Source organism: Hypanus sabinus, chromosome 22, assembly GCF_030144855.1.
Source record: "Hypanus sabinus isolate sHypSab1 chromosome 22, sHypSab1.hap1, whole genome shotgun sequence".
Lineage (NCBI taxonomy): Eukaryota > Metazoa > Chordata > Chondrichthyes > Myliobatiformes > Dasyatidae > Hypanus > Hypanus sabinus.
In genome coordinates, this window is record NC_082727.1 from 45,169,218 (window position 1) to 45,194,658 (window position 25,441).

The 25,441-nt window shown below is 41.2% G+C and overlaps 1 protein-coding gene across 7 annotated transcripts in view; it reads left to right on the forward strand.

Annotated features, from left to right (window-relative positions):
• LOC132379575 (serine/threonine-protein kinase 32C) overlaps nucleotides 1-25,441 on the forward strand; it is a 271,167-nt gene that overhangs the window by 181,314 nt on the left and 64,412 nt on the right. For all 7 annotated transcript variants that reach the window (XM_059947643.1, XM_059947641.1, XM_059947644.1 and 4 more), the window contains one exon: nucleotides 7,400-7,551. In XM_059947643.1, the coding sequence (XP_059803626.1) occupies nucleotides 7,400-7,551 (152 nt within the window). The remainder of the gene's footprint in view (nucleotides 1-7,399; nucleotides 7,552-25,441) is intronic.

Here is a 25,441-nt window from a genome sequence, read left to right on the forward strand (position 1 = left end):
AGGTTCTCCTCAAATATTTCACCTTTCACTCTTAACTAATGACCTCTAGTCTCACCCAACCTCACTGGAAAAAAAGCCTGTTTGCATTTACCCTATCTATACCCCTCATAATTTTGTATACCTCTATCAAATCCACTCCCCCCCCCCTCGTTCTCCTATGATCCAGGGGCTAAATTCGTAAACTATTCAACCATTGAATAAGCTCTTTTCAGGCTTCCAGCTGGGTGCAAGTATTGATTATAACCAATACCTGTACCCGGCTGGAAGCTTGAGAAGAGTTTATTCATTGTATACAATGGGAAGGCACTAGATTCTTATTCAACCTTTCCCTGTAACTCAGTTCCACAGATCCTGGCAACATCTTTCTCTTTACTCCTTCAATCTTACTGATATAGTTTGCAAAGGTACACTCAATACTCCAAATTATGTCTCACTAACATCTGATACAATTTCAACAAAATATTCCATCTCCTGTACTCAATACTTTGATTTACGAAAGCCAAGTGCCAAAAACTGTCTATCACCTGTGATGCTCCTTTCAAGGAATTATGGATATGTATTCTCAGATCTCACTGTTCAAGCGCCCTCCACAGAGCCCTGCCGTTCACTTTGTAAAACTTACCCTGGTTGGTCCTCCCATTTTTCCTGCTGCAAGCTTTGATAGTCTTCCTTTCTGTCCACTATTCCCCTCAATCTTGGTATCATCTACACATTTGCTGATTCTGTTTACCACATTATATCCAAATCATTAATATAGATGACCAGCCAGAAAGGAACTAGCACCAATACCTGTGGCACATCACTAGTCACAGGCCTCCAGTCGGAGGCAAGAACCTATTGCCACTCTCTAACTCTCCTGCAAAGGAAAACTCAAATGTTATTTACTACTTTACCCTGAATGGAAAGTGACTGGACCTTCTGGACCAACCTCCCATGCAGGACTTTCTCAGAGATCTTGCCAGTCCATGAAGGCAACATCCACTGCCTTTCCTTTATCAACTTTCTTGGTACCCACTTTGAAAAACTATATAAGATTAGTTAGATATGACCTACTGCGCACAAAGCCATGTTGACTATCTATAAATGGGCCCTGTCTATCCAAATTCCCCCTTAAGTCTTCTCTTGTATTTCTCGTCTTCCTCAAGTACCTCATTTGTTCTTTGTTGCCTATATTTTCTTTGGAACTTCTCTTCTTCATAACCAGATCTTATTATCCCTCAAAAACCTAAGTTCCCTAAAACTGTTAGCCTCATCTTTTATTCTAATAGCAACGTACAAATTCTGTACTCTCAATATTTCTCTTTTGAAGGCCTTCTGCTTACCAGCATCTTTTTGCCAGAAAACAACCTGTCCTAATTCTCACAGCTGCCACATTCCTCCTGATGCTATTAAAATTGGCCTTTCTCCAATTTAGAATTTCAACCCATGAACCTCTCCTATCCTTCTCCATAATTATCTTGAAACTATGGAATTATGATCACTAGATCCAAACTATTCCCCCACACACTTCTGTCACTTACCTTGTCTTGTTCCCTAGTAGATGATCATGTATGGCACTCTCTCTAGTTGGGGCCTATATAAATTAATGATGGAAAATTCCTCCAACACATTTGACAAACTTGATCATATACAGTCATTTTGCAGTATGGAAGCTCCAGTCAAAATTTGGTATGTTAAACTCACCTACCAACACAACCTTATTTTAAATCTGAGTTTTGGAAAAGTCTGAGGTGATGTGACTGAAGTATATGAGATCCTGAGGAGTCTTGCTAGAGTGACCTTGTAGAAGATGCATCCTCTTGGAGAGCCTAGAAGAAGGGGTTTCTGTTTTTAAAAATAAGGTTCATCCCATTTCACAGATGAGGCAATTTTTACTCTGTGTGCCTGTTATGAGTCTTTAGAACTCTCCTCTTTAAAGGTTGTAAAAGTATAACCTTTGAAAATTGACATGACATGGATAGAAAGCTACATGGTAAGCAAGGGGGTGAATAATTACCATGGAAGAGGGAAATAAAGAATTGAAGTTTATTCAAATCATCAATGATTTTTTTAATGTAAAGCAAGTTTGAGGGGTCAAATAACCTATATGTTTGCTTGGAACCTGTTTGTGACCTGCCAATGACCTGTTCTAATCCACACATTAATTTATACTCTAAGTTAGGACCGTTGGTAGTTACTTCTGGCATCCTCCCCCTTCCTGTCCAGTCCTGAAGAAGGGTCTCAGCTCAAAAGCATCAACTCTTTATTCATTTCTGTAGATGCTGCCTGACCTGTGGAGTTGTGTGTTTTTTTTGTGTGTGTTGCCTTGGATTTCCAGCATCCACAGACTTTCTCGTGTTTATTATTTCCTCTTCAGCCTGCTTTCAGATTTACTGACTTGTGCCCCCCATAATCCCCTGTAACGATAAGCAAGCCAATGCCAGTGTCCCTACCTGAACCAACATCTCATGTAATGAGGCCCTAGTAAGCAGCTCATTTGGCTTGCCACATCTGGGTGCATGATACCTATCCAATAGAGATAATCTATTCTGAGAACTGACACGAGTGGAAGTTACTAGGTGGACACAAAAACGTGTCTGAAACATCTTTGAATTAATGCAGTCTCCCACTGCAATGGAATAAATGCAGTCTCCCAATCTTTGTCATTGACGGCTCAGAGTGGTGGATGGTATTAAGAGCCTTAATATCCATGCATCTGGAGCCTTCAGAATTCCTGTGAAGTAGCCACCACTTCAACCACCACTTGCTCCATTTGTGAAAGATACATTGATGTTTAGCCACCTCAGTACCCATAAATGAATGGAAGAAAATCCTTGATCTGGATGAACTATGTTATAAGAGGCTGCAGTGCAAGTCTGTGACAGTCAGTAGAAGAAAGACCAAAGTTCTATTGGAGGAATTGAGTCTATTCATATATATAATTGGGACCATAAAGCCCTCAATTGGTCAGGGTCGACCATGAATCTGGCGTCATAACTGACTGCTAGCCTGGGCAGTATGATATGGAGAGCAAGCTATTGTCCGTGCAGCAAGCTCCCCCTCTCCATGCAGCTGATGACCCCAAAGGAATGGCTGAGGCCAATACAAATTGGCACCAGCACTGTGTCATAGAAGTTGCCAGTCAGTGTTAAACTCAACTTAATACTGCCTTAGGGACACCAGCTCTGGATTTTTCCGTGAGGGTTTCTCCCAAGGCCTTCCCCTGTAAGCCAATGGAGGCTTGAGATCAAAGTTTTCCTTCTCCTGGATGAGCTGCCAACCATGGCTAATGAGCCACATCTGCCCGAAGCAGCTGGTTTGAAGGTGCCATTAACCTGCTTTTGCTCTGTATCCTGTCAGGTTCCGCCAGGCTTAGTAACTAAGCCGCATGTGAAGGCCAGCAACTGGACCTGGTTGTCAGGGACTATTTGAGATTCACATCACTGGGAGCATTTAATAGGCAAAGGGAGCTTATCCATCTTCTCCTCCCCCACCACCCCACCCCGGCTATGACAACTATAGGAACCAACTGGGAATAAGGCAGATAATTAAAACGGAAAGATAGTTTAAGGTCACAACGTTAAAATAGTAAGATTATCTTTATATGGATTATCCATTACTGGAAAATATTGCACAAACAATAACAGTGCTGTCCTACCAAGGTCTGTTAAACTATGTTGAATAAATTTTGTTATTTCCTGTTGGAGAATGATCAGAAGCCAAACTTTATTTTAGTATTTCACAATATACTTGGGATTCTCAAACAAATTCCCATTTACAGGGTATGTGCGGCTGCCACGCTCTATCGACACTGTTGTACTCTCTCGATTCTGTGGCGGATGAGTTCTGAAAGCTGAAGTTATAACTTTTTCCCAAAAACTCTAGACAGCCCATGTGGTTGTGTGATATCTAAATGTTGAGGATTAAAATGGGAAAGCAGATTACTTGCACATTTGGGTTTATTAGACATTTATTAACATGAAAGAGTTATAGGTTGTAAGAATAAGGAAAATCGCCCTATGAATGCAGAAGGTTGCCATGGGTGTTCACTGTATTTTTGCCGAGGCCTAAATGGTGCAGAAAATGCAATCCAGGAAAGAATTCCTGTAGGCCAGGTCACTGTGCAGCAATCTATTCTGCATGATGTAAATCATGCACAAATAGCAAGGCAAAGAGCAAAACATTTGAGTAACCTGTAATTAAAAATGAAATCACTGTTGTGGAATTAATTGGAAGCAGTATTGTTCATGGTGACTGAATGAATCAAACATTTTTCAATACAAGTTGTTTCACGATTTTTAGAATTTATTATAGGGATTGCATTCTGTAATTCTTTAGGGGAAAATGTATGCAACAAGTGCCTGTTTAGTGACTGACCCAATTCCAATTCAATCGCATGCAATTCTTGAACATTTTTACCAGTGTCTTCAATGTTGGATATTGTAGATCCTTGCATTTTCCTCTGATTGGAGGTGGCAGAAGTTTTGGAGAATTTCCGCAAGGATCGCTCCCTATGTGACTCCCTTGTCTATTTGTCCCTACCCACTGATCTCCTTTCTGGCACTTATCTTTGCAAGCAGAACAAGTGTTAAACCTGCCGTTACACTTCCTCCCTCACTACCATTCAGGGCCCTAAGTAGTCCTTCCAGGTGAGATGACACTTCACCTGTGAGTCTGTAGGGGTTATTTATTGTGTCCGGTGCTCCAGGTGCGGCCTCTTGGATATCGGTGAGACCAACGTAGGTTGGGAGACTGCTTTGCCGAATATCAATTTCTCAAATCTCCGGGAATGCCCTCCAACCCCCCTCCTTCACCATTTCCCATCCCCTTTACCCTCCCTCACCTTATCTCATTGCCTGCCCCTTGCCTCCCTCTGGTGCTCCTCCCCCATTTTTCTTTCTTCCATGGTCTTCTGTCTTTTTCACCAATCAACTTCCCAACTCTTTACTTCATCCCTCACCCTCCAGGTTTAACCTATCACCTAATATTTCCCTCTCCCCTCCTCCCCTTTCAAATCTACTCGTCAGTTTTTTTTTTCCTCCTGTTCTGCTGAAGGGTTTTGGCCTGAAAAGTTGACTGTACTTTTCTCCATAGATGTTGCCTGGCCTGCTGCGTTCCACCGGCATTCTGTATACATTGCTTGGATTTCCAGCATCTGCCGATTTTCTCTTGTTTGTGTTCAAAGAGTCAGTCAATGTGTTTTAGCATTTATAAGTCAAAAGCGGATTTGTTAATGTATCTTCATCAGTTATTCCTTGTGTTCAGGTTGTTCCTACAGAAGGCAGGCACTGGATTGTACATGGAATTCTTAATGGAATTGCCATCATTTGTCTACAGAGTTTATGGTTAGTTTTGGAACACACCTGTGAACAAGGAAGTTCTGAACATGCATGGAGTCAAATGATGGAGATTCACCTCTACTTAGAGGGTTAGTCCTGTCACAGGGCTTGTGAACTCTTTGAGGAGAAGAAGAACTCAAGGAAGCAGGAGCAGGGAGAAGATCACCATGCCCCTTCAGCCTGCCTTGCCATTCAATACGATCATGTCTGATCTACATTGTCTTCAACTCCTCTTCTGCCAGATCCCCAAAATCCTCAGTTCCTTAATATTTCAAATATGTATCTATTTTTATAACATAAGAACATAAGAAATAGGAGCAGGAGTAGGCCATCTGGGCCATCGAGCCTGCTCTGCCATTCAATAAGATCATGGCTGATCTGGCCATGGACTCATCTCCACCTACCTGCCTTTTCCCCATAACCTTTAATTTCCCTACTATGCAAAATATATATACCTAATAATTAAGCCTCCACCATATTCAGGGTCCTAAATTCCAGAGATTTACTATCCCAAGAGAGAATAAATTTCTATGCATCTCAGTTGTAAATGATGAGTCCATTATTTTGCAGACTCGTTTTCTACTCTCCCACTCATGAGAACTAATCAACATCTACTCTGTCAAACCCCCTTGGGATTTTGAGTTTGAATAGGTTGATATAAATAGGGTTGTATGGCCTCAAGGAACAAAAGTTAAGTACAATTTTTAAAATTATTTATTATGTATTTAATATTTTTCAGTGTTTTTGATGTTTTAAAAATAATATTTAACATTTACATCTTTAAATTGCAATCTAGTCATCTTTCTCAGAAGGTTCTGACCTTTAGTAAAGCCTTCACATTTTTGCTTGGACTAACTTTATTAGAGGTCTCACAGTTGACAGACACAGGCAAATTCCTTCTGTTTCGTCCAATCAACTGCTAATGCAAATCCACCCTGTTGTCTAAATTAATATAGCATAAAATTGACATTTAATTAATTCATCTTTTTGAAAAAATGATAAATAACAAAATAAGAAGCTACGTATTTGGTATTCAAATTTTCCAGAATCTCAAATTTGAGGCTTCGTATTAATATTAGCATTTAAATTGTATTCCATTAATTAAGCATTTTAATTAAACACTAACAGTCACCATGGTGCAACTCTAAGGCAGCAATATCTATCTACAGTTAAATGCCAAGACAACTGTGACTGAGGGATTTGGAGAAAATCCAGGAGCACTGTGTAATTGTGTATTCATATTCATACAGTGCTTTTATTTTAGGTCTCTGTGCGCTGATCAGTCACCAGTTGCAAACTATAAAAATGACAAGTTGGCAGCCTGCTATGATATTATTAATCAAAATTAATGCAAAAGTGAAAAATAATAGTTGTAACAGCATCTCACCAGCCAGAGCCTAATGGCTCCTAATCAATTTGTTACCAATTCAAAGGTCATATATCTCTTCTCATAATCCCCAGTCATATTTTTGTAATGTTCTTACCTTTACAGAACAATTACAGGATTATTTAAAGCAAGGCTGTCTGTGGAAAACTGGGTGTCTGACATGGACCTATAAATTCTGCATGCCTGAGTATATGCTCAGGATTAAACATTATTGCTATAAAGGTTGAAAGGTCACAAATATGATGTGCCAAATTAATGTATAGTGGAATTTAAGAGTGCGATCACTCATGGAGCGGATGATCTTGTGTTCGCTGTCTTAACCAATGCAGTCTTAAATCAGTTTTTCTTAAATCAGTTTTTCTCCACTGGCGGTGCACCGGCAGCTGATATTTTTGGCCTGTATTCTGTCCGGGTTGCATTTAGCTGACACCAGTCATGTGATCAAACACTGAGGACCTGGACTGAACCAGTGGGAAAACAGCATCCTTGTCATTTCCAGAACTGCCAAATGTTTGTCCAGTGCCAGCAGGGTTAGATATATCCAGTGAGATGGCACTAATAAGTTGGCACACAAGTCTTGGAAACTTCTGCAGATAGAGAATGTTTATCACTGTTTGAAAGAACTTTGTTATTTCTTAAAAAATCATCATTTTCCTTCAGAGGTGACCTATTTTTGTATTTTACTGCTTTCCAGGTGTGCATCGTGCAAAAGCGGGACACAGAGAAAATGTATGCTATGAAGTACATGAACAAACAGCAGTGCATAGAGAGAGATGAGGTCCGAAATGTCTTCAGGGAGCTGGAGATCCTGCAAGAAATTGAACACGTTTTCCTAGTAAACCTCTGGTGATTATCTCCAATTTCATTATGTGTGTATTGAGATATTGCGATTTTGTTTGATGTGAATGCCCCTATTTCTGAATTAGAACACATCCCTAAGTTCTGTGCTTCTATTTTTATGCTATGCCTGGAGGTTTGCAAAAATGGAATTTGCAAATTGTCACAACTTGCGTGTTTGCTGATCCACTTGACACCAGCAAGCTTGAGCTCTGATAATTGAGAAAAGACATGAATGTTGGATAGTTCCAACATTCTTCTGCAGTTTTAAAGTTATTATTTTATTATAGAAAGTACTGCTCCTTCATTAATAAAGCCAAGCCATTCTAATTAGGCTTGTAGAGTTTTATAAGAGCTTGTCCTTCTAGCCAATCAATTATACTTTCAGCCAAGTGTTGATACGGAATTGGTTTTATAACGAAGATAGTTCTGTAATAACAGTCAATCACTGCTCCAGATTGTCTGAGATCACGGCCATCACTGCCACTTTGTAAATAATTGTAACCATTTTGTAAATCACTTCAGTGTTATTAGTAAAAGTTTGTAAAGTTGGATTGAAGGGATTGAAGTTGTGTAGCAAAGTACACAAAATTTTCCAATATAGACAAATAGGGAAGGAATTGAAAAAGAATCCAGTACTTTCCCAGCATATATGACGAACTCTTTTTGGGCTTCCTGCTGTGTTCAGGTATCGATTTTAACCAATGTTTCAATGACAAACTCTTATCATCTTCATCAGGAATGATGCCTGGGCATGTCTAGTTCTGTGGTATTATTTCCTTATGGAGGCACTCCAGGTCTGAACTAGTTTTTGTACAGTTAATTAAAGTAGGAAGAGCCCCTCCACATTTGGAGGCATGATGGTGGCTGTTATTGTTGAGGTATAAGGACAGGTATTGTTAAGGTATTGTTGAGTTATTGTTAAGGACAGTTTGGTCCTCCTGTGGTCAAGGTTTGATAAGAGTACCAATGACCTTTTTGAACACATTCTTACATCAATGTGCTTCCTCTGTAAGGGGAACTACTATGAACAAATGGCCGGGTGGCCATGGGATTGCTCTTGTTGCCAGCTATTGCTAATTTCTACATGGAGTACTTTGAGGAGAGGGCTCTGAGTTCATCACCCTTATGCCCCAAATGCTTCTTCAGATACATCGATGACACCTTTGTAGTGTGGCCTCATGGACTCCAGGCACTCCAACAGTTCACGACCATCTGAACAGCGTACATCCAAACATTCAATTTATGATGGAGATGGAGAAGAATAGCTGCCTTCCATCTCCATGTAGAGTGGTTCTTTCTACATTGATTAACTGTATGAAAACTATTTCAGACATGGAGAGTCTTCACAAGGAAATAAGACGATTACGCAGGACGTTCCTACAGAATGGCTACAAGGTGGAGGAAATCAATCAGACCTTTAAAAGGGCTGACCGAAAAACCAGGAAACCTAGCAACGAGGAAGAACCCGTTGCTACCATCTGTCTTCCCTATATTCCATGGTTTGTGGAAGACTTGCAAAGATCCTGAAGAAATACTGGATTAATATGACCCACAAACCTGTAACGAAACCCAAATCACAGCTTATGTGGGTCAAAAATGACCTGCGACTCAGGACAGCTGGCATTTACAGGATTCTCTGAGAATGCAGAGCAGCGTATGCAGAGCACAGAAGGTGTATTCGTTTGGATTACCCGGAGAAATCGGCAGTAGCAGAACATTGCATTCGCAATGGCCGTAGGATTGACTTTGGCACAATGGCTTTTGGACCGCCTGGTGAAGGAAGCCTTTGAAATAAAACTAGAGGAAAAGAATTTTAACAAAGAAGAAGGTCTCATTCTAAGTAAGAAATGGAATTTGATTGTAAACAAGGTGGGACAGCGGAAACCTGATAGATGAGGACTAACCAATCAGGAGGGATGGATGACAGGGTATAAATGCCACCAGACTAGACACACCCAGGCGTCATCCTTGATGAAGATGGCAGAGTTTGTCATCAAAACATCGGTTTAAATTGATCCCTGTACTGGTTGGAAGCCTGAGAAGACTTTATAAAGAAGGAATTGGTTTAGGTGCAAAAAAAGCTAAATTCTCTTCCAGATTAAAATTTATCAATCCATTTTTGAACCTAAGTGATTACTGATTTATTAATATTGGCTTTATATTTCCAAAAACTCTGATGTAAACTGAATAATTTTAAGCCTCCCACTGTAATATTGTAACAATGGCTTCATCACTTCCTACACAATTGCATTACAATTCCTCAACGGTTTCTATCTACATCTGGATAATCAGTGCTCAATATTCACTGCTGCCAGTCTATTTACTGGTCCATACCTGACCATTAAATTTGATCAGAAATTGAACCATGCCACTCTTTGCTCAAGAAAAGATGCTTTGCAGCTCAGTAACCCCTTTGGTTTACCAAAAAATCAGTTCATTGAGACTCCTAAAAGATGCAGCATCAACAGAGACAGTTGAGCCAAGTGAGTCCATATCGACCATCAGGACCTATTTTTACACTAATTCACACTAACTTAATAATTTACTCTGTTCACATTCCCATCAAATCCAACACACACACACACACACACACACACTCTCTCTCTCTCTCTCTCCCTCCCACTCCCTCTCTCTCTCTCTCTCTCTCTCTCTCTCTCTCTCCCCCCTCCCCCCTCCCCCTCTCCCCCTCTCCCCCTCTCCCCCTCTCTCCCTCTCTACCTCTCTACCTCTCTCCCTCTCTCCCTCTCTCCCTCTCCCCCTCCTTCCTTCCTTCCTTCCTTCCTTCCTTCCTTCCTTCCTTCCTTCCTTCCTTCCTTCCTTCACATCTACATGATAGGGTATTTTACAGAGAACCTTTAGCCTACAGATCCACAAGTGTTTGAGGTGCTGGAGCGAATCAGCCCAAAGGAAACCGATGTGTTCTCAAGGAAAATGTGCAAGCACCACACAGACAATGCTGGAGATCAAGACTGAATCCTGTTCACTGGAGCTATGAGTCAGCACTGTGCTGACTGAGGTTTGCTGTCACTTAATTTATTCAATGAGTGGAAGCATTATGAGAAATATTTATCACAATTGCCATAAAAACTTCATTGCTGAATATAAACAGATGCACGCAAATCAACAGCAAATGGGACTTTAATAGGAGCTCTGTAGCAAGTGAGGAAAATTAATCTTCTTCATTCTTACTATGTAGATGAAATGTTAACACCAACAGTCAGAACCATCACAGCAACGTGCAGCAAAATAACCCAGGAATCTTAGGAGTATACTTGAACAAAAATATTTTCAGAGTGGGAGGTTTCAAAGAGCTTCTTGATGGAGGAGGAGAAGTAAAATATCAGGAACGAGAAAAAAAGGGAATTTCAGAGTTTGGGACTTCTGATAATAGAGAAGGGATAGTGCCTGGAGCTAAAAAACTGGAGAGTGATAGGGCTGGGTAGGTTACAGAGATGGGGAAGTGTGGCCTTGCAGGGAGTTGAACATCACAATTCTTTGAAAGTTTCAAAATTGAGGCATCAGTGGTCTGAGGGCTAACATATGTCAGCAAGCACAGAAGTAATGGATGATTGTGGGCTTGGAAATGTAAGCTGAATATAGAATGAGTAAGTTGGGAGGCTGGCCATGATGGCATTGAAGTTGATGAGTTTGCAATTACAAGCATATGAGTGCGGTTTTCAGCAACAGATAAATGAAGGAGAAACTGCTGATCTTAGTGATTATACCGGGTGGGAAGGTGAAGCCACAACCAAAAGCTACGTGTTTTCAAATGATGCCCACTGTGGAAAATGGAATCTCTGTCAAAGGACGAAAATTGAAAAGAGATTAATTTCAATGACAATGGTTTTCACGATGTTTAAATAGTTTACATAGTCCTGAACACATTCAATAAGCTATCTTTTAGAATAAAAGTAATAGATAGAAAGATGCATTTGAAATCCTATCACCTCACAGTTGCTATTGTCAAGAGTTAGTGTCAAAAATAATCACCTGAAGTTTCCTTTGTGTATTGAATACATAAATTAGATTATTTATTAAGTCTGTGGATCTTATCTAGTGATATGTAAGTGTAGTACAGAATACTCTATTTAGCATAAATAATGTGTAAGCATTCTCTAAAATTTTACACAGGTTCAGATGAAATTAACCTCTATTTTTGTATGGAGCTTGAGAGTAATGGTGACATACAGTAAGTCTTGTATAATTCTCAAGCAGATGGTTAAGAATATTTGTTAAACTGTCTTATTGCTTGTGCACTGCATAGTTGAAGTGCAAGTTATGAAAGCATCTCAGCAAAGTAGAAGAAAGCAATGAAAATATTGCAATTCAATATATAGTTCATTTTTTTTCCCGATTTCCACTTCTGTCCTGAAGGTGATGAATCTTGCTGGGATACAGTTTAGCAGATATAACCAATAGCTTTTCACAGAACTAACTGCACCCCAGTGGAGCTAACAGGCAAGGGAAATTCACTGCCAATTCAAATCCCATTTAATCTCTAAAACCTTGCTTCTTTCACCCATATGGTGTAGTGTTATCTCATGTAGTTCCTTTGACCACCAGATCATTTAAGAGCCATTTCTTCAACCTCATTTGCAATACTAATCACTGAAAACCAGGTCAGTAGTATAACAAATAATCTTTCTGAACTCATCACTTTAAATACCCACAACACCAAATGACTACGAGAAAAGCACATTTTTCAAAAATTGTCATAAATAATAATTTTGTAGAATGGTATACTTCAAGGCAACTGAATGTAGTCACTGTTTGAAATAAATGCCAAGACTGCAGCAAATATAATTTTGAATAATTACCCAGAGTTGGTTAAGTCAGTTTAGACAATTTAATTTATTTTGTTAGTTTAATTCTTAACTTTCAAATCAGTTGTATTGGTGAATTTTTAAAGCAGAATTTTAACCAGTGGATATCAACAAATCATAAACTGTAAAGGGTTGTCCAGACACTGAGGTATATACAAATCTATTGACCAAGCACCGGGTGAGCCTTAAACTGAGATGATAAGGAATATCTACATCATTTTTGACAATGTAATGGTGTTACTGATTAATAGAAATGCACTTAGTAGTTTAACAGTGAACTTATTTAGATGCTATTTTGGGGACGTGATATCTTTTCTGAGTCCCAGAAAAAATTCTTGAGAGCCAAGGCACCAGAAGCAAACTGTTTTTATAAGAAGTCTCATTACCATAGTTCACTGCATGATTCATTCCAGCATACTTCACCAGTTCATTTGAAAGTCATCCAATTATACAATGTTTTTATAACTGAATTTTCAAATTTGCCAATATATATCTTTGCTTTGATATTATTTCTTGAAATTTAAATCATAGCAAAATGGCAGCCACGTTGCATTAAAATGTTTGCTCAGAAATACAATATTGCTAGTTTTAAATTTTAAAAATAACATAATGTGAGAAACTACCTCTAAACTAGTTACCTAAAAGCAAGTGAAATTGGTGAAAAACAATCATTAGTGTGTTTTTCACTTGGAAAGAAATCCTAACACTATAGTTGTTCCTATAACAATAGTTCCCAAAGTGACTAGGCTAAATGCAATGCAGTGGCTGAAGCATCACTGCGTAGCTGTGAGAGAAGTGTAGCAACCTAGTGCACTGTTGTTGCAACTGCTGGCATTGCAGTAAATACAATGAAGCCTCACTTAGGAAGGATACCCCTGTCATGCATTTCAGGTTAAGTCATATTCTTACTGGTGTACTGTTTGCCTCTTTGCAGTGGTTTGAATGAAACATGTCAGACTGATGTCACACCTGTAATGCAACTTCTGATGGATAACTATTCTCTTGTTTAATGTTGGTGGTTCTTCCCTCCATTTAGCTCCTTAAGACATCTTATGGCACTTGTTGAAGTTAAGACTCTTACAAGTGGCTGAAAAATTCAGATAAGTTGGCATGGCCATATACACTATGTACTTACTGCTGTCCATACTTGAGACTAGTGTATTTCTTTGCAAATTTAAAATCTTCATGAACAGGTGAGATAGGGTTGGCCAGAAGGAGCACCTTGAGTTGATTGAGTGGATGTAGAGTAATCACATTTGACTGCCTCGAATGTGCAATTTTCATAACAATCGTGAACATGACCATGTCACTTCTTGTGCAGTGTACTTTTTGGAACATTGGAGGTCTTGGGGGTGAATCAGACAAAGTTTTCCTGGGATGTTTCTGGGAAAATCTGGATTTCATAACACAATGCCAATTTGGAAACCTGTAATTTTTTTTTACGTCCTTTTGCCCCCAACAAAGCTCAACTACCTTCGCTGTCCTCCAGTCTTCCCTGAGATCACAGCATCAACACCAAGGCCCAGGCTCTAACTTTCTAACCTTAGGGATACCCCCAGTGATTTCCTATGCTGATTCTCATGGAGGCCGTGATCTTTATTGTTCATTTTTCAGGAAGTGGGTGTTGTGGGAAAGCAATTATTTCCCAAGTCAATGGTGAGTAGCTTGAAGGAGACTCTGCAGGTTGTGTTGTTCCCACACATCTCCTGCTCATGGCCTTCTTGTCATTAAATGTCCTATTGAAGTACTTTAGGAATATATAAAACCTATTGTTAGCAATATGCACAAGTGTGGATGGAAGACTATTGAGGAGGGAAGAAAAGAAGCTAATTATTTTGACCTGGATTATGTTGGTGCAATCCATACTTTCCTAACATGTGCATTGCAGATGATGGAAAGACTCTGAGGTGCAGGGTGTAGTAGTTCTCCTGAACTACCACGGCGCTATGGTATTTAATGAGGAGTTGGCTGACTCTATAACCGTCTGCAGTCTCTTTAGATCCTGTACACTGGAGCTTCCATGCTGGGTGATGATGCAACCAGTGGTCCTTTCTCCTTGTTTTTCATCTGGCCGCCGACCACCAGCTCCCAAGCCCATCTGCATCTTAAGCCTGTTCCTGCTCCCTGACTCTAACCCACACCCAACCCATTTTCTGAATACCTTGCCTTACCCTGGCTGTGCACTTGGCCCAGATCCCTAACCCTCAACATGGGTTGTGGAGACTCCCCAGATACCCGACACCTATCTGCATTACTGACCCTCTGCACCAGCCATGCATCAAGCCCTTGCTCTTGACAATTGTCAGGCTTCTCTGACTCACATTCCGATCCCTTTGCACTGCCGCACACACTGCTAATGTACCCATCAGCTCCCCCTCCCTGCGCTGGCTGCACCTCGTCTCACATTCCCTACCTCCAGCCTCTCCTGCTCTGTATTGGCTACTTCCCTGACTTTGTACACCTGGCGCAGGTATCTCACCCCTCACGTTGGCCACCACACATCTGTTTATTATGGTCACTTGATCTGAAATAAACTTTGCTTTACATACCATCCATACAGATAATTTCAAAACATGGGAAAGAAATAAAGGAATGCTGAATATAGTGTTACAGTTACAACAAAAGTGCAGTGCAGACAGACAATTAAGAAGCAAGGGTTATGGTAGATTGTAAGTTCAAGAGCTCCCCTTCATCATACAGAAAGTCCATTCAAAAATCTTATATAGAAGATGTCCTTGCGCCTTATTTTCAAGCTTTTGTTCATTCTGCCTGATGGAAAGGAAGAAAAGAGAGAATATCTGGGGTGGGAAAGGTCTCTGATTACTTTGCGTAAGGAAATCCAGGAAAAGTCCCTGAGGGTAGGCTGGCTTTCATGATGGAATGACCAGTGTTCACAGCACTCCACAGTTTCTTGCAGTCTCCGGCAAAGCAGTTGCCATACCAAATGTAGATGCTTTCTACGAGGCAGCTATAAAGGTCAGTGAGGTTCAACATGGACATGCTGAACTTCTTTATCATTCTGAAGAGGTCGAGACACTGGTGTGCTTTCTTGGCTGTAGCGTCAATGTGCTCAGACAAGGAAAAGCCATTGGTAGTGTTTCTTCATAAGAGCTTGAAGCCCTCAACCATCTCCACTTCACCAACAGTGATAGCGGGCCTGTGCTTCACTCCACTTCCTAAAGTCAATGACTAGCACTTTTATTTTGCTGACACTCAGGGAAAGGTTGTGGTCATGACACCAAACCATTAAGCTATTTCCTTGCTCCTGTGCCTTTGTTATTTGGGATCTGCTCCCACCCCCCATTGCTGGTGTCATCTGTGAACTTGTAGATGGAGTTGGAGCGGAATCTGTCCACACTGTCATGTTGTTGGTAAGAGAGGCCTGGCTGTCCTCATGCTGATGTATTAAAATTTAACATGCAAATACAGAAGCAATTAGGAAGGCAAACAGCATGCTGGCTTTTATTGTATGAGAATATGAGTGACTTGCCAAGTCAGACTGCACCTGGAAAATTGAGTACAGGCCTAGTCTGTAGGACCTGTACATCACTCATGAGGAATGATGTTTGTTAAAAAGAGAGCAGAGCAAAGATGCACCAGACTGATTCCTGGGGTAGTTACATTGTCGCTGAGAACAGATTAAGGATGATGGGTGTGCTCTCTTTAGAGCTAAGAAGAACGACTGATGATTTTTTTGAAACCCACAGAGTTCTTATAAGGTTTCATTGGATAGATGTTTCCCTTGATTGAGGTGTGCAGAATGAGATGAAAAGAAATTTCTAAACCCAGAGGGTGGGTTAATCTTTGGAAATCTTGATCCATGTAGGCAATGGAGGCACACAGTTGCTGGACATATTCAAGACACAAGATGATAGAGTTTGGATATTAAGGTAATCAAATGATATGAGATTAGTACAGAATAATAGTTCTGAGATAAAAAGATCACCCACAATCCTAATGAGTAATGAAGTAGGTCTGATAAGTAAAGGTCCTCTATCTGCTTCTGTTTATCACAGGAAGATTTGTGGATTGGCTGTATTTTTAGTTATTACTTCATGGAATGTGGAAGTTGTTGGCAGGTTACCAGCCCATGTCTCAGTGATGATGGTAATGAATTACTCCAGTGCCAAGTGCTGTTAGATTGGGATCACCAGAACTTTGACATAGCTAGGAAACAAATTAATGCTGGCATACAGAACTTTAGTCAATATACTTTGTGATTTGTAGATGGTGGCATTCCCAAGTATCAGCTGTCCTTGTTTGTCTGGGTGGGTGTTTGGACTTGGGGCAAATTACTGCTGTATGTCTTGTTGAGAAAGTATTGTGCAGCCACATTGAGCTATGGGTGGAGAAATCTCTACTGTGGTGGGCAGAATGCTGATTAATGAGGAACTTTGCATTGGAATGGGCTCAACATGAGTATTGCTCGAGTTAACATACACTTACTTGAATGGTTGTACTGTGAAACCTTGATAATTCAGCAACCTTGGGACTTGGGACTACTTGGAGTTGTGTATCCATAGTCTGGCAAGCAAGGTTTCCAGACTTTGGATAAATATATTACTCCAATAGGACTCGAATGCACTTTTAATTCATTTCCTTAGATGTTACCTATTTAGGCAGTATAATTAATTTTCTAGACAGTCTGATGAGTTTCCAGTTGTGAGCAGACAGGGCCCCAGTGAGTTTAAAAGGATAGAAACAGACCCCAGGAAGTTAAAAAGGAGTATGGGAACAGAATGCTGATGATTTTAAAATGGCAATGGGGAATGATGCATTGCCGATTTTGAAGAGGTTGTGGGAACAATGCAATGATGAATTTAGTGTGGGGAAATAGAACCAGGTGAGATACATAACAAACCAATGGGATTTCCAAAAAAATTTCAATATAATTGCCCTCAAATTTCTAAATGAGAGGGGAGTAATGAACTAATTTTCCCTGGAAGTGGGTTGTCTAGTGTTTAATGAAGACAATTGTTTTGTGATGCAAAGTGAGATGCTCATTCTCCAAGATCATACATCCCACTGACATAGTCTCCAGTAAGGTATCAGTACTTCCATGAGACCATTAGAAATAGGAGCAGAATTAGGCCATTTGGCCTATCGAGGCTGCTCCACCATTGAATCATGGCTGATCCTTTTTTCCCCTCCTCAGCCCCACTCCGTGGCATTCTCCTCGTAACCTGTGATGCCATGTTCAATCAAGAACCTATCATGCTCCGTCTTAAATACATGCAACGACCTGGCCTCCACAGCTGCCTGTGGTAATAAATTCCACAAATCCACCACCCTCACGTTAAAGAAATTTCTCCACCTCTGTTTCAAATGGATCCCTCTCTATCCTCAGGCTGTGCCCTCTTGTCCAAGATTCCCTGACCATGGGAAACATCCTTTCAATGCCTACTCTAACATGGCCTTTCAACATTCGAAAGGTTTCAATGAGATCTCCCCTCATCCTTCTAAATTCCAGAGAGTACAGACCCAGAGACATCAAACATTCCTTGTATGATAACCCTTTCATTCCTGGAATCATCCTTGTGAACTTCCTCTGGACTCTCTCCAATGCCAATACATCTCTTCTTAGATGAGAAGCCAAAACTGTTCACAATACTTAAGGTGAATCTTCACCAGTGCCTTATAAAGCCTCAGCATCATATCCAAGGTCTTGTATTCTACACCTCTTGAAATGAATGCTAACATTGCATTTGTCTCCCTAACCACCTGCAAGTTAACCTTTAGGTTGTTCTACACAAGGATTCCCAAGTCCCTTTGCATTGCAGATTTTTGGATTTCCTCCCATTTAGAAAATAGTCAGCACATTTATTTCTTCTACCAAAGTGCATGACCATGCATTTTCCAACATTGTATTTCATTTGCCACTTTCCTGCCCTTTCTCCTAATCTGTCTAAATCCTTCTACAGGTTATCACCTGCAAACTTGGCAACAAAGCCAACTTTTCCATTATCTAAATCATTGATATACAGCTTAAAAAGAAGTAGTCCCGACACCAACCCCTGCATAACACCACCAGTCACAGGCAGCCAACCAGACAAGGATCCTTTTATTCCCACTGCTTCCTACCAATCAGCCAAAAGTCTAACCATGCTAGTCACTTTCCTGTAACACCGTGGGCTCTTACCTCAGTAAGCAGCTTCATGCATAGCACCCTGTTAAAGACCTTCTGTAAATCCAAATATACAACATCCACTGCATTCTACTTTATCTATCTGACTTGTAATCAAAGAATTCCAACAGGTGCATCTGGCAAGATTTTCCCTTAAAGAAACCATGTTGACTTTGTCCTGTCTTGTCCAGTGTCACCAAATTCTCCAAAACTCATCTTTAACAATTAACTCCAACATCTTCTCAACCACTGAGGTCAGGATAGCTGGTCTATAATTTCCTTTCTTATAGAGTGGAGTGATATTTGCAATTTTCCAGTCCTCTGGAAACATGTCAGAGTCTGATGATTCCTGAAAGATCATTACTAATACCTCCACAATCTCTACTGCTACCTCTTTCAGAACCCTAGGGTGCAGTTCATCTGGTTCGGGTGAGTTATGTCCTTTTAGATCTTTCACTTCTTGAGCACCTTCTCCCTTATAAGAGTAACTGCACTCACTTCTCTTCCCTCGCACCCTTCAACACCTGGCAGACTGCTAGGGTCTTCCACAGTGAAGACTGATGCAAAATACTCAATTGATTCATCTGCCATCTCCTTGTTCCCCATTATTATTTCTCTGGCCTCATTTTCTAACGGTCCTATTTCTACTCTCAACTTTCTTTGATTTTTTTATATACTTAAAAAAGGTTTTTCTATCCACCTTGATGTTGTTTGCTAGCTTGCTTTCATAGTTCATCTCTTCCCTCCTAATGATTCTTCTAGTTGCTTTCTGTAGGTTTTAAGATTCCCAATTCTCTATCTTCCTGCTAATTTTTGGCTTTGTTGTATGCCCTCTCTTTTGCTTTTACATTAGCTTTGCCTTTCCTTGTCAGCCAAGGTTGAACTATTTTGCTATCTGAGTATTTCTTTGTTTTTGAAATACCTCTATCCTGCAACGTCCTCATGTTTCCCAGAAACTCATGCCATTGCTGCTCTGCTGTCATCCCTACCAGCATCTCCTTCCAATTTATTTTGGCAGATCTGCTCTCATACCACTGTAATTACCTTTACTTCAGCAAAATAGTGCTATGTTAGACTTTGCCTTCAACTTATGAAATTTTAAGTTGAACTCAATCATATTGTGATCACTGTCTCCTACGTGTTGCTTTACCTTAAGCACTCTAATCACCTGTGGTTCATTACATAACACCCATCCAGTATAGCTGATCCCCTAGTAGGCTCAAGGACAAACTGCTCTAAAAAGCCATCTCAAAGACATTCAGTACTCACTTACTTGAGATCCATTTCCAACCTAATTTTCCCAATCGACCTGCATGTTGAAATCTTCGATGAGTATCATGACATTGTCCTTTTGACATGGATTTTCTATTTCCTGTTGTAACTTGTGGATCACATCCCAGCTACTGTTGGGAGGCCTGTATATAACTGCCACCAGGGTCCTTTTACCCTTGCAGTTTCTTAAATCATCCTGCAAGGATTTAACATCTTATGATCCTATGTTACATCTTTTTACTGATTTGATGCTATTTTTTTAGTGCCACCCCGCTGCAAACCTTACTATCCATCCGATACAACATGTAACCTTGGATATTCAGCTCTCTACTACAACCATCCTTCAGCCATGATTCAGTGATGGCCACAACATACCTGACAATCTGTAATAGCACAACAAGATCATTCATCTTATTTCTTATATTCTGTGCATTAAGATATAACTTTTTGAAGACTGCATTTGCTACATTTTTTGATTCTGCATCCCTAATGCACTGATACTCACCCTGCTGCCTGCAATTCTGTCCTTTCATCTGCCTGTCCTTTCTGACAGTCTGACTGGAAATTTTCTTTGCTTTTTTTTAAACCACCCGTCCTATCCTGAGTCCCTTCAGTTTTTGTTCCCAAACCCCTGCCAAGTTTAAACTCCAAAAAAATCTACCAATGAGAATATTGCTTCCCCTCAGGTTCAGGAGCAGCCCCTCACTTTTGTACAGGCCGTCCCTCCCCCAGAAGAGATCCCAATGACCCAAGAACCTGAAGCCCTGGCCCCTGCACCAGCTTCTCAGCCACGCATTAATCTACCCTCACTAGCACGTTGCACAGGTAGTAATCCAGAAATTACTACCCTGCAGGTCCTGCTTCTTAGCTTTCTGCCTAGCTCTCTAAATTCTCTCCTCAGGATCTCTTTGCTTTTCCTTCCTATATCATTGGTATCAATATGTACCAGGACATCTGGCTGCTCTTCCTCCCCCTCCCAAGTGCTGTAGATGTGATCTGAGATATCCCTGACCCTGGCACCTGGGAGGCAACATACATTCCGGGTGTCCTGTTCACATCAATAGGAATCTCCTTTCTGTTCCTCTGAGTCCCCCATCAGGACCGCTCCCCTCTTCTCCTTCTTTCCCTTCTGCACCAGAGACCTATGCTCAGTGCCAGTAATCTGGTCTCCATAGTATTCCTCCAGGAGGTCATCCCCCAATACAATATCCAATACGGTATACTTAGTATTGAGGGGAATGGCCACAGGGGTGCTCTGCACTGTCTATTCACCTTCCCATTTCTTCTCCTGACCGAAGCTGTCATTGCTGGGAGTGGGCCAGTGCTGAGAGTGGGAGTGTCATGCTTTGGCTCAAAGAAGATTTCAACTCTGAAGAGGCATTGGCTCTGGGTAAGTTTCCCTTTTTTCTTATTGTGTCAGGGGTGCTTAGTGCAGTTTAAATAGCTGTTGTGTTGGAGTCCTGGGATACCCGAATTCTCCTCACCCAGCTACCTGCTTCCTTTTAACTCCAGTCAATGATCTCTTTACTCTCCTGCACAAGCCAAAGGTCATCCAACTTATGGTTCCAGATCCCTAGCATGGTCTTCAAGGAGCTGCAGCTGGATGGACTTCATGCAGATATAGTTCCTCAGGAGAATTTGGGTCTCCCAGGATTCGAACACAATAGCCATTGAAACTGTACTACGTACCACTGACACAAAAAAAAGGTAACTTACCCAGAGCCAATGCCTCTTCAGAGCTGAAGTCTTCTTTGAGCCAAAGCATGACACTCCCACTCTCAGCACTGGCCCACTCCCAGCAATGACTGCTCCGCTCGCCCCTTCTGTACTTTTATTTACTCCTCTCTGCACTGCTCCTACCATTGATTGGGCTACCAGAATAACAACAAAAGCCCGTGAAGTTTTCCTTTTCAAATTGGTGTCGTTCACCTGCGAGTAACCTCCTGGCTGTTCGCTGCTCCTGGTGCAGATTGTGTTGCTGGAATGACACTGAACACCCGCGAAGCTCTTCTTTTAAACTAGTGCCACCGACTTGCAAATAACCTCCTCGCTGTGTGCTGCTCCTGCCGCTGACTGGGCCGCCAGAATAATTTTCTTCACAACTGAGGAAAAGGGACAAAAATAATTGGTCTGGAATATATTGCGATCGAAACTAAAGTATATTTTATCTAAATGAATGGAACTCAGCCACAGGTGGCAGAAATGGTTAAAATTTCCGTTCCTGGCATAGATCATTCCAATTGTTGTGAGCAAAATTATCATAAGTAATCAACTGTTAGTCCTATCTAATTTATGTGAAGTAATAACTAGAAGGCCGTTATAATTTTATAACTAGAAGGAACAGAATGTAAAGAAAAGGAAGCTCTGGTTCCAGCTGAATTACTGGCTACTGCACTCTGGCAGAGATAAATTAACTTTGGAAGCAACAGATTAATTGGATTTTTGCTAGAATTCTAAGATTTAAAATATGCAAATCCATAAGCTTCTATAATCAGTCACATAATAATTTAAGAAATCTTGTTCCAACAGTTTTCTGAGGTGGAATAGTGATGATTGTTTTCTCTGTGTGATCACTTGAGTCAGGTCTATTGTTCTCCCAAGGGGTTGCCTTTTGGAGGGTCCTTGGGTGTCTGTGGAGACTTATTCGGGATCGACATATTCTGGTTAGTATGGGTGAGTGTAAGTGGTGGCTGTGGTTAGTGGCTGAATCCTTTGGTTGCTCAGTCTCTTCTTTCATAGCTGCCGCTTATTCTCTGCTGCACGGTGGGGGTCGTTCTCAAGGTGCACAGCTCCCTCTTGAACACATTTCTATTGAGTGCAGCGCCTTCCCAGTTTTTGGATGTAATGTTGAGTTTCAAAATCAAAAAGATGGTGTTGGTAAGGTCAGTTTAAATACTGGGTGTTGAAACTTGTCCATATAAAATTTCACAAAAGCACAACTGGCACTTAAGTGATCCTGTGGTCAACAATGAGGCACTGTCATGGTCTCCGGACTAAGAGGTAGTTTCAGATAAAGAGTAACTCCCTTAATGACACCTGCTGCTTTAACCATTAGGTCAAATATATCCATGATGTCTGACATCTACGATGTCAATTGGCAGGCTGAACCAGCAAGCACATTAAAGAATAAACACAAGATTCTTCAGATGCTGAAAATCCAGAGCAACACACAGGCAAAATGCTGGAGGAACTCAGCAGGTCAGGCAGTGTCTATGGAACTGAATAAACAGTTGATGTTTTAGTTTGAGAACCTTCTTCAGGTCTGGAAAGGAAGGGGGAAATGTCAGAACAATAAGGTTAGCAGAAGGGGGAAGGAAGATTAGCTAAAAAGTGATAGGTGACTGTAGTTGGGTGGGAAAGGTAAAAAGCTGGAGAAGAAGAAATCTGATAGTGGAGAGCGAACCATTGGAGAATGAGAAGAAGGAGGGGAACCAGCGGGAGGTGACTGGCTGGAGAGGAGAAGGGGTGAGGAAGGAGGTGAATTGTTTGGGGCCCTGAATGAGTGTAAGGCAGGAGGCAAATGAGCAGGAGAGCATTTTGATTGCCTGGATTTGTGCCAGGAGGGAGATTCGTGGGGAGGAATGAATTGACAAGAGAATCATGGAGGGAGTGATCCCACTGGAAAGCGGAGGGAGGTGTTGGGAAGGTAAAGGTATGTTTGGTAGTAGGATCCCGTTAAAGATGGCGGACGCTGTAGAGAATAATGGGTTGGATGGGGAAGCTTATAGGGTGGTGAGTGAGGTCAAGAGGAACTCTATCCTCTTAAAGGCGGCAGGAAGATGGGGTGAACGCCGATGTCCAGGAAATGAAGGAGTGAGTGGGTGAGGGCAGCATCAATGGTGAAGGAAATGGAATTGTGTTCTTTGATGAAAGAGGATATCTCTAACGTCCTGAAATGGAAAGCCTCCTCCTGGGAACAGACGTGGTGGAGATGATGGAACTGAGAAAAGGGAATAACATTTTTACAGGGGACAGGGTGGGAAGAGGTATAGTTAAGATACCCATGAGAATCTGTAGGTTTATAAACGATGTTGGTAAACAGTTTGTCTCTGGAGGTGGAGGCAGATCGAGAATGGGGAGGGACGTGTCAGAATGGTCCAAGTGAATCTAAGGGCATGTTGGAAATTGGAGGCAAAGTGGATGAAATTGACAAGCACAACATGGGTGAATGAAGCAGTACCAATAAAGTCATCATTGTCGAGCAGGTAGAGGTGAGGAGCATTACCTTGGAAGGCTTGGAACATGGACCGTCCTGCATAGTCAGTACAAAGGTAGGCATAACTTGAGTCTATGGCTACCCGTTGAGTCTGGAGGAAGTGGTGGTGGGGGTGGGTTGAAGCAGAAATTGTTGAGGATGAGGACCAGTTGATGGTGGTGGTTGTGGGAAGCTGGTTGGGTCCTTTGTTGAGAACGAAGTGGACAACTTTAATGCCTTCTGGACGGGGATTAGAAATGTATAGTGACTGGACATCCATGGTGAAAATGAGGCGGTCAGAGCCAGGAATTTGAAAGTTGTTGAGGAGATTGAGAGCATGTGAAGTGTCGTGGATTAGGTGGGCAGGGACTAAACCAAGGAGGATAGAATGGAGTCGAGGTATACAGACACGAATTCAGTGGGACAGGAGCAGGCGGAGACAATGGACCTACCTGGACAATCAGGTGTCTGGATCTTGGGTAGGAGGTAGAAACGAGCAGTACTGGGTAAGGGAGCAATGAGTTTGGTGGCAGTGGATGGAAGTTCTCCAGAGTTGATGAGGTGTATGAGTTGATGACATTAAAGAATTCTTGTGGTCAGATAAATGGGCACTTATTTGGAAAAAAAATACTATACAGAGAACTAATGAAAGATCAGTATGTGCACTTATAATTAAAGTAGAAGTTGGAATACCATAATCATTTTTTATTTACAAATTTATTATATTTTGAAATATTAATCTGAGAAAATCATGTGTATTTACGCAACTAGTTTTATGATATAGTTTATCACGCAGTAATCATACTGTGGCCGCTCTTAAAATCTCCCAGGAACCTTGTGTAACAATATGTCAGATTTCAACTATTGTTATCAGGCAACAAATGTTTAAATGCTTCAGTTCATTTCTGACATATATCTCCAGGTTGATTTAAGCAAGAAAAAGCTGCAAAGATCTGAGGTTGTGAAGGAACACTTAAGGATATCGATTCTGAGATAAATGTTTACAAAATGTGAAAGTTGCAGATAATTGCCTGAAGCAGTAACTGTGATCAAAGCAGCCTAGAATTTCTTGATCACAGTGTACAATGGCCTACAGGGATAACTCGTATTGGAGCAGTGGATAGTTCCGCTAAGCCTTCTGCTGAGCTCCTCATTCTGGATACAGCATTGCTGTCTCTTGTGTCTCTGACAACTGGGGTGGGCTGGCGGGAGCATGGAGTGTGGGTTACCTGAAACTGGAAAATCCAATGTTTATGCCACTGCATTGTCTGCTACCCACATGGAATATGAGGTGCTGATCTTCCAGTTTGTATGCGGCGGCTAGGAAGGCAGAGGGAAAGAAGGTTAGTGTGGGAAGTTTTGGGGTGGGCTTTGGAATGGCATGCAAATAGAAATTCAGGATGACCACTGTGAACAGAGCACCGGTGTTCTGTAAAATGGTCACATAGTCTCTGGAGAGAAGGATACATCACGGGCACTGAA